Source organism: Phoca vitulina, unplaced genomic scaffold (assembly GCF_004348235.1).
Source record: "Phoca vitulina isolate PV1807 unplaced genomic scaffold, GSC_HSeal_1.0 scaffold108, whole genome shotgun sequence".
In the NCBI taxonomy this organism is placed as follows: Eukaryota; Metazoa; Chordata; class Mammalia; order Carnivora; family Phocidae; genus Phoca; species Phoca vitulina.
Genome location: NW_022589811.1, coordinates 866947 through 877072, shown reverse-complemented (window position 1 = coordinate 877072; position 10126 = coordinate 866947). Strand labels below are relative to the sequence as shown.

The following is a 10126-nucleotide window of genomic DNA, read 5'->3' as shown; positions in this document are numbered from 1 at the left end:
TATTTTTCTTGGCTGATAATCTCATCCAGACATAACTTTAGAACAGGCGTTCTCAGTAGGGTCCCCAGACCAACAGAATCAGTATCATTTGGGAACTTGTTAGAAATGGAAACTCTCAAACCTCACCCCAGACCTGCTGAATTAGAAACTCTGGGGGTGGTGCACGACCATCTGCATGCTAACAAGCCCTCTGGGGGATGCTCACTCACACTCAAAGCGGAAACCACTGCTTTAGAAAAATGTAACCATGTTTCTAAGAAAGAAGAGAAAACATTAATTCTTTAGGATTTTTCAAATACCTATTATGTACTGAGTACTGTTCTCCCAGTTTTCAGGGGTACCTCAAAAGTCTCCAGAGGGCAGTGAGGGAAGCTTAATGTGTGAAGCTTGCTGTAGCTTTGATAATGCCGGGCACGCTGCTTGCAGACACCACTTCCTAGTGGCCAGACAGAAAGGCAGACCCAGTGGAGGAACACTGCTTCCCTCTTCCCCAAGAAGCTGATAACCCTGTTATGTGAAATCTCTCTATTTAAATGTTGAAAAAATTGGAAGTCAAATTTTATTACTTATTATTAAAAATTATTAAAAGTCATTATTTAAAAAAAAAGAACAGCTCTATTGAAGTATAATTACATACCACACAATCCACTCTTTTTGCTTGTTTGTTTTGGGTTTTTTTTAAAGATTTTATTTATTTATTTATTTGAGGCGGGGGATGGAGAGAAAGAGATCATGAGCAGGGGGAGGAGCAGAGGGAAAGGGAGGGAGAGAATCTCAAGCAGACTCAGTGCTGAGCCCGGAGCCTCACACAGGGCTCCATCTCACAACTATGAGATCATGACCTGAGCCAAAATCAAGAGTCGGACGTTCAACTGACTGAGCCACCCAGGCGTCCCCAATTCATTCTTTTTAAGTGTATAATTTGATGATCACTTGATGAACTTTTGGGTGACTCCACTTTTTGATATTATAAATAACAATGCTATGAACATTGTGTACAAGTTTTGTGCACACTGTGTTTTCATTTCTTTTGGGTATATACCTACAAGTTTTATTGCTCGGTCCTGAGGTAACTCTGTTTAAACTTTTGAGAAACTACTCAATGTTTTCTATAGCAGCTGCACCATTTTACATTCCCAGCAACTGTGTATGAGGGGAATGTCCAGTCCACATCTTCACCAACACTAGTTATGGTCTGTCTTTTTAATTCTAGCCATTCCAGTGGGTATGAAGTGATATCTCATTGTTTTGATTTGCGTTTCCCTAATAACTAATGATGTTAAGCATTTTTTTCAAGTGCTTATTGGCTAGTCACACATTTTTAAAAAAAGATTTATTGATTTACTTGAGAGAAAGAGAGAGAGAGCTTGTGTGAGAGTGAGGGGAGGGGCAGAGAGAAAGGGAGAGAATCTCACTCCCTGCTGAGTGCAAAGCCCTATGTGGGGCTGGATCTCACTACCTTGAGATCAGGACCTGAGCCGAAATCAAGAGTCGGACACTAAACTGACTGAGCCACCCAGGCGCCCCAGCTAGTCACACATCTTCTTTGCAGAAATATCTATTCATACTATTTGTCTGTTTTTAAATTACATTGCCTTTTTATTATAGAGTTGTAAGAGTGCTTTATATTGTTTGAAGTAAGTCTCTTATCAGGTATATAATTTGCAAGTATTTTCTCCCATGCCTTGGGTTGTCTTTTCACTTTCTTGATGGCGTCCTTTGAGGCAAAAAAGTTTTTCACTTTGGTCCAGTCCAGTGTATTTAATTTTTTTCTTTTGTCGCTTGTGCTTTTGATGTCGTGTCTAAGAAACCGCCGCCTAACTCAAGGTCATGAGGATCTACTCCTATGCTTTCTTCTAAGAGTGTCATGATTTTGAATCTTTACACTTAAAAGTATTCTTGTTAACCCTTCAGGCTACTCAAAACACATCTCTCTGTGGATCTGGCTTGTGGTTGTCGAGTAACCAACTGTCAAGGCTTGCCTGGGACTCAGGTCTTCCCAGGACTTGGAACTTCCAGTGCTAAAACTCGAGGTCCTGGGCAAACCAGGACAAGTTGGACACACTACCAATGGACCTCCAACTTGCCAGCTCTAATAGAAATCATTACCCTTGCTCTCCATGGCTTACAATAGATACCAAATCCCTACTGACCTGGAATGAAAGTTCAGTTTGTTTTCAGTTTAACAAGCATGTATTGAGTGTACACAATGCAAAGCCCTGGGGTTAAGTTTAGTGAGGGATATTAAATTCCAATTTCAGTGTCCATAAATAAAGTTTTATTGTTCTAGGCCCTTGGGGTACATCAGCAAACCTTTATGGAGCTTAAGTTCTAAAGAGGGCAGACAATGTAGCTGGAGGAGGATGAGGAAACCATAGATCGGGAGGATTTTGAAGGCAGGGATTTGGTTTTATTAATCTTTGATTCCCCAGTGTCAGGGCTGTAGAAATCACTCAAAAATGCTTGTTTCCTGAATGAATGAATAAATGAATGAATGAGTGATCTTTGAGCTTCTCATACTTAACATTTTTTTTTCTTGATCCATTTCACTAGACAGCTCCATGATGACAATGACACGTCTAACTTGTCTCGCATATACCTGGCGCCTATTACAGTGCCTGGCATACAGTAGGTGCTCAATAAACAGTATTTTCCATGCATGCTTCTTTGAATTTTTCATTCCCTTCATTTGCTATACCAGCCTGGGTTTCAAGAATATTACACCGATAACAACACTAATGAATCCCTACAAATAAACATTTAGAGAGGGGTTGTCAACCAAAGAGTGCTCATTGGTACCTCGACAGCCATTTCACAGGCTGTTGTGCCCTATAGGCACCCAGTAAAACATCGCCAACCACAGAGAGCCTGTAAATTCCTCTAACCAGAAGGGCTCTCCCCGCCCCCTCTCCCCGCGCAGCTCGCTCTGCCCTCCGCCTCCTCCTCTCCGCCCACTCTCCTGGCGGCCGCGGCTTTGTCTCGTGGGCTGGTCCCCGGCGGCTCCCTCCCCTGAACAGCTGCCGCCAAGGGAGGAAGCGGCGCGGGAGCTGTCCAGCACCCTGGTGCTGAAACCCCGACCGCTCGTCATCCACCAACACCATGTAAGGGCCATGAAAAGGGCTCGTCCTGGCGCAGCGCGGACATGGAGGAGGACTTATTCCAGCTAAGGCAGCTGCCGTGAGTATCATGGGGGCGAGGGAGAGGCAGACAGGCTTTCCTTTAAAAAATGAAAACCGGCAGGGGGGCATCTCTGCATGGCTTCTTGAATGTAAAAGGAACTGTTGGAGAGGAAAGAATTAGGCCCCAAGGAGACAAGCCATTTTCCTATTCCATAGTCCAGCCTCTGTATCTCTGACTCAGTTCTATTTTTCAGATCCGTCAGAATCTTATGGGGAGCTAGGGGTGTTATGTTTTCCCTTTTAATTGCTCGCAATCCTAAAGGGATTTGAGGTCTGTGTTTTAAGAAAGCATTAGCTGCTGTTTTGAAAATGTGGACTGAATTGATGAGTCCATGCAATGACATTGGTTTTTCCCAGCCTTTTCTCCTATGCTGTGAAATTCCTAATTTTTCTGCAAGGTCTTTTGGAAGGGAATGGTACTGCTGTTGCAAAGTGGTTTCTAAAAAGCCGGAATACCTTCCTAGAGGGGAGGCTTAGGCAAAGTCTTGTTGTTTATGAAGTGTGTGAATGAGAGGGCTGAAACCTCTTGCCTTCTCCTGAATGAAAGGATTTTGTAACAGCTACCTAGAGTGAGACTCTGTCGAAGGCTATCCTTGAGAACACCAGGAATACAAAGCGAGAGGATGGGAATTTTTAAGGGACATCAAATTTACTCTGAGAATCTTGGAGAAATACAACCAAGCAACAGAAAGGACAGGGGCCTTGTGGAGGGGCTTACCAATTTCTTCTACTACAAGCCACTGGTGATTGTTAAGCAAATCCCAAGACTATGGGATGGGGCATTAATGGGGATTTTTGTTTTAATTTTTAGAAGCACTAGCCATTTGGATGGTAAAGGTAGACACTGTTTGGATTTGTTGTAAAGGATACATCATTGTTAGTGTATGTGTATTTTCTTGACTTAAAATTTTTTTTTTCCTCTGTAAGCCACGGAGAAATTCTCCCAAGTGACTTTTAGTGTGACTGATACAGCTCTCTGAGGCTCTGAATACTGAAGGGTATTGTTAATGTTTACTTCTCAATCGGTGTAAAATTAATTTTCATTTAAAAATTTTAATTAAATTTTACTTTTAAGTTTTTATTAATTGGTCTACAAATAGCATATCTTATGTAATCAGCATTATTTCACAAATGCCAAAGGATGTTCAGTTATAATATCCAGAGGTCGATGTATGAATATATAAAAATATACATATGTGACTGTAAGTCTCTTGAGGGAAACACCACTTTTGTTGAAAATAAATATCATGTTAAAAAAAAACAACCTATTATCTCAAAATAAAAAAATAATTCAGAAATTGAAATATGAAATCTGGTACTCAGAATAAGAATACAATACATATTGGAACAGCAGTTTATTGAGATAAATTTTCAAATAATGTCAGAGCATGTGAACTTTGCAGATTACTTAGAGATTCATTTATATTTAATCTATTCAAGTGTAGACATGACACTATTGTGACAATTCCTTCCTTAATTAAAAAGAAGGTAAAAATGATGAGGTTTTTATTTATTTAAATTTAAAAATTAATTTAGTTTTTTATACACATGTTAATATAATGTACTAATATAATCTATACATAGGGTAAATAAAGTTCGAAAAGAAGTACAAGAATAAAAGGTAGTCTCTCTCTTCCCAAACCGCAGGTTAAGTTTCTTGGTTATTCTTTCTGATACTTTAACACATAAATACATGTAATATCTATTAGCAAGGCCAAATTGTGTCTGGCTAAGAGCATTAGCTCTTAAGTAAGACAGGCTTGAATTCAGATCTTGGCTTTGCCACTTTCCGGTTATTTGACTTTGAGCAAGTGACCTAACCTTTCTGAGATTGAGCTTCCCTCACCATAAAATGGGGCTCACAATAGTCCTTGATTCACAGAGTTACTGTAACGATCAGGTGAGATAATGTGTGCTGAATGCCTAGTAGACACAAAGCACTCAACATATATTAACTAATATTATTATTACATCTCAAAAAATCATTTATAAAAATGTATAGAGACTCCCTATGCTGGAATCTTCAAAATCGTAATCTGCAATTTGAATGAAGTCAGAATTAGCCCTGAAACGTGTTGACTTCTATTTATAAAAAAGGAGTGAAGTAAAAGGAACAGCTACATGAATCTGAGTGGGTTACAAATCACGACTTAGAGGTTTTTTAAACCACACCCTGTGTATATTGTGTACAGATTGCAGGCAACAGATTTCCTGAGAGCAATATGGTTTTTTTAAAAAATCAGAATTCCCTGTAGAGGGTTGGCAAGAGTGGACTTTGGAACAGACTTAGTCCTGTGGGAAGCCAAGTGTTAATATATTATAAGCCACTAAGTAGTTTACAAGGTTCAGGGAGGGGAAAAGGGGATGAGGGTGCCTAAGGAAACAGTCCCTCCTTACACTTGAGCTCCTTCACACAGCTCTAGGATGGTTCATTTTAGGCCCCAAACAACCTCTGCCTTTCACCTGCTGTCCATTTAGGCACAGTACCATGTACAGGAGATTCTGGAGGCTAAGGTTTTGGGTTTTTTTTAAGATTTTATTTATTTATTTGACAGAGAGAGACACAGCGAGAGAAGGAACACAAGCAGGGGGAGTAGGAGAGGGAGAAGCAGGCTTTCCGCAGAGCAGGGAGCCCGATGCGGGGCTCGATCCCAGGACCCTGGGATCATGACCTGAGCCGAAGGCAGACGCTTAATGACTGAGCCACCCAGGCACCCCTGGAGTCTAAGATTTTGTATCTAGTTCTGCCTTATTGTATGACCTTGTGCAAGTCAGACTTCTCTAGGTCTCTCCTTTGTAGGATGATTTCTTGAAAGCAACTTTTGCAGACTACATTGGTTGATTGGTTGATTGATTGATTCATTTTATTCATTCAGGCACCATCCTAGATACAAGGGATTCTACAACTGAGTAAGATAGACATGGTCCTTGCTCTCAAGGAAGTCACAGTCTGGAGCTGCAATGTCCAATATGGTCGTCACTAGCCATATGTGGTTATTTAAATTTAAACTTAAATTATGTAATTTGGATATGAAATCATTTCTATAGTATAATATACAATATAAAATGTAACTTATAAATAAATATGTGAAATTTGAAAAATCATTTTCTCGATTACACTAACCACATTTTGAGTGCTCAATAGCTACATGTGGTTAGTGGCTACCATATTGGACAGCACAGGTCTAAAACATTTCCATAACTGCAGAAAATTCTATTGGACAGCACTGGACTGGTGCTGAGAGAGGCAGACATTGAACACATATCATTGCCCAATAATTATGAGAATTGTTTTAAGGGCTGTAAAGGAAAAGTGCAGGGTGCAGTGAGACTAGTTCTAGATGGGGTGGTGGGGAGGATCAGTGAAGGTTTCCTTGAGGAAGTGACATTGCAGTTGAGCCCCCAGAGATGTATAGGAGTCATCCAAGGAAAGAGATAGGCTGAGGAGTATTATGGACAAAGGGAACTGTGTAGACAAAAGCACTGAAGTAGGAAAAAAGTGTTGCCTCTCAGAATCAGGCCAGTGGAGGGAACATAGAGGAAACTAGTGGCTCAAGGGAGGCTGCAGAGGATGGTGGGGACCAGGTCATACAGGGCCCTGTAGCCTGTAACAATGAGTTAGAACTTTATCCTGTGTTCGCCCAATCTACTTTCTTTCTCCCTCCTTTCTTACAAACTTTGTCGTCAAGATTAAACTTAAATCTATTACCTCAAGGAATCTCCCACTGACTTCTCCTGGGCTCAATCAACAGCAGGGGTAAAAGTGTGGGCTCTGAGGCAGGCAGACCTGGGTTCAAACATCTGGGTGGCTTTGGGCTAGTGACTTCACCTCCCAAAGGCTGGGTGTTCCTCCATAAAGTCAAGATAATGGCAGTATCTGCATGGCAGGGCTGTTGTGAAGATCAGGATAGTCATCACTGGGAAGTTCTTAGCACAGTACCTGGCTCCAAGTAAGGGCTCAATGAATAGTGCTGGTGTTATTTGTCTTCCTCCACTCTAGATTTGTTTCCCTTAACCTCCAACATCACCTAGAAGCCATGGCCTCCTTTTCAGAACACTAAGAAAATGTTCATTATCACTCACTTCACAGGCAAGAAAAAAGCAGAGAGTTATTTCAATAGCCTAGGGATCCTCAAGGTCAACCCACCAAAACCTTTTAAAACCTCAAGCTCAAAGCTGCTCACACCCCATCATTTCAAACACATGCCAGCCAGCCTCATCTCTAGGGGATATGTGTTTTAGTGACTTAAGGGGAACAATCTTAGGTTTTGGGGAGGATCATCCCAGGGTCTGCTGGTCTAGAGAGTAGCTTTACAGCCCCAATCAAACTCTTCTCTGGCTGTCTAAAAGATTTATGCAGATCTGTATGTGAATCACTGTGTGATCTTAGGCAATGTATTTACTGTCCTGAGACTTAAGCGGTGCCTGGGCCAGCTTTAAAGGCATTTTCAACTTTATGATTCTAAGCTCTCTACATGGGTGTGCCTGGTACCATCCTGGTTTATGGAAATTATTCTGTTGTAATTATTAATTATATCTCTTTTACTCTGTAGTACATGGTTTCTCAATTTTGACACTCTTCACATTTTAGACAAGATAATACTTTGTGGTGGGGGCCTGTGCTATGCATTATAGGATGTTTAGCAGCATCCCTGGCCTCTACCCACTAGATGCCATATCCATCCCCCCAAGTTGTGACAATCAAAAATGTCTCCAGATATTGCCAATGTCCCCTAGGAGACAAAAATCACGCCCCATTGAGAACCACAACTCTAAAGTATTTTAGTATAGGCAATGAATTATTCAGTCTCTCTATTTCTAGAGCATCTTTGGGTCTCTCTTTCAACCTCATTTCTCTGACCTTAGTCATGTCAGGACCCTAGTACATGTTCTTCCAGCAACTTGTGCACATCCTTCCATCCTCAGTATCCCTTTGGTAAAAGATTGTAAAGTCCATGAGGACAAGAGCTCAGTCTCACACACAGAAGGTCGTCATGGCATGCTTATTGAATGAATGAATGAGTTACAAAGACAAACTACCTGGAAAGTTGTTGCACAGACCTCTGTCCCCCGCCCCCCCTCCACTGAAACCATGGCACAGAATAATCAAGTGCAGGCGCCTTTCTACTCAAGCAGACCCAGATTCAAATCCTGCCTTTCCTGCTAAATTGGAAGGTAATCTTTTCTTCTCCAGGCCTCGGTCTCAAGTGCTTAGTGGAGGTACCAGCACATGGTAAGGGCTTAATAAAAGTTAACTCTATTTATTTGTGACTGTTACTTTTTGTCCAGAATATAAACTAGCGGTCCACTACCCAGGGAACAAGATCAATGCAGGTCGATGGGGTTGGCAGGAAAATAGAAACAAACAAAATCCACAGAAAACTAAAATTTCCTTTAATTATGGACTTCTAGACATTCAGGAATGAAAGGGACCTTAAAAGCCATTGTATCCAAACCCTCAGACCTTATCTCCCCAATCCAGGGCAGGAGGGCATCAAGGGATGGCTTTCAAACTTCTGTGGCCACCATCAATGGCTTATTAAAATTCAGATCCCTGGGCTCTACTCTGTGGAGATGCACCAGTGTTAGGTCAGGAGAATGACCCAGGAATTGGCATTTTAATCAGTTCTCTAGGGGTGTTCTTGGCCTCAGAGAAGCATCAGCTAATTGGTTGAGACCACAGGCTGTGGTCACTTAGGCCAGTGACTGTAGTACCCTATCTACTCTCTAGGGAGCCTGGGCCAATTGGTGTAATACCTCTGAGCTTCTATTTACTTGTCTATAAATTGGGGATTTTAATAACACCTTCCTCCCAGGGTTGTTGAAGAGATTATATAAGACAGTAAGTATATATAGCATGTAGGCATACCGAAGTGCTACATGTTAAATATCATCACCCCTGGGTCCACTCAGATGGATACCCAACTCTCCTAGACCATCTTTCATGAAGGTGAACTCACTGCCTTCAAAAGGAGCCTTTTTCATCTCTGGACTTCTCTGCCTAAGAAGGCTCCCCAGACTGTTGAAATCTGCTCCCCTCTTCTCCATACCCAGAAGCTCAAGCTCTGGTTTCGGGGTCCAAGTTGAACAAGCACCATCTTTCACATGCCCAGACCTCAAATATTTGAAGACAGAGGTCCAGCCCCTGAAAAGGGGCTTCCCAAATCACAGAGATCAGGGAGTGCCCAGGTCTTGTCTTGAAGGAAATAAAAAGCAAGTCCTATTTTAAGGGATCTTGGCAATTTCCACTGCTCTGGGTCCACAGCATCTAATCCCATTTGCCGATAGGTCTCAGATTCCAAAGAAGCCCCTGTGTGACATAGCTGAGCCCTTGGGACAAAATGGAGGTGTGCTGTCGTCAGCATTGCCGACTGAGTTCCCCAAACAAGTGGGCACTTGTTATGCCTTGCAGATGGATATCCCAGGAAAGATGTCTTCCTCTACTGATTGGGGGGTGGTGGGGAGGGAGGACAAATGACAAGAGCTTCAGCTCCCCTCCATCCTTCCCCCACTGTAGTCCCCCTACCAAGACGCCATCACCTCTCACACTGCTGACCGCACCGCCTCCTCCCTGGTCTCCCCACTTCCTTTCTTGCCATCCTTCTGTGTTAAGCATGCCTTTTATTTTCTACAGTCTAGAGTTTTGACATCTTGGGGCTTTGCTGACCCTGGAGGAATTGTCCCTCCCCAAGTTAACTAGCAATGATTCACCTGCCAGTGTTCGTGCACAAAGTAACCAATCCAGAGTCAATCTCCACCTGTTCTCATCACTCCCAGGGCCAAGTACCAGACAGCCCCTGTGCCCCAGAACCCGCTGACATTATTCAAACTGGCCAGTCCCCAGCCTGCTTACCCTGCCTCGCCTTTTCTTTCCTGTGTAAGCCAGGATAAGGGCTCTTGCCCACCTTTTCCCCTCCACTCCCTCTGCCTTTTTACCAACTCAGGTG

The 10126-nt window shown here is 42.4% G+C and overlaps 1 protein-coding gene across 2 annotated transcripts in view; it reads left to right on the top strand.

Annotated features, from left to right (window-relative positions):
• The first annotated feature begins 2907 nt into the window (after positions 1-2907).
• SVOP (SV2 related protein) overlaps positions 2908-10126 on the top strand; it is a 68022-nt gene continuing 60803 nt past the window's right edge. The window contains exon 1 of one of the 2 annotated variants that reach the window (XM_032397978.1): positions 2908-3177. In XM_032397978.1, coding sequence (XP_032253869.1) covers positions 3143-3177 — 35 coding nt within the window. In that variant the 5' untranslated portion in view covers positions 2908-3142. The remainder of the gene's footprint in view (positions 3178-10126) is intronic. The other variant, XM_032397977.1, reaches the window with a different exon arrangement.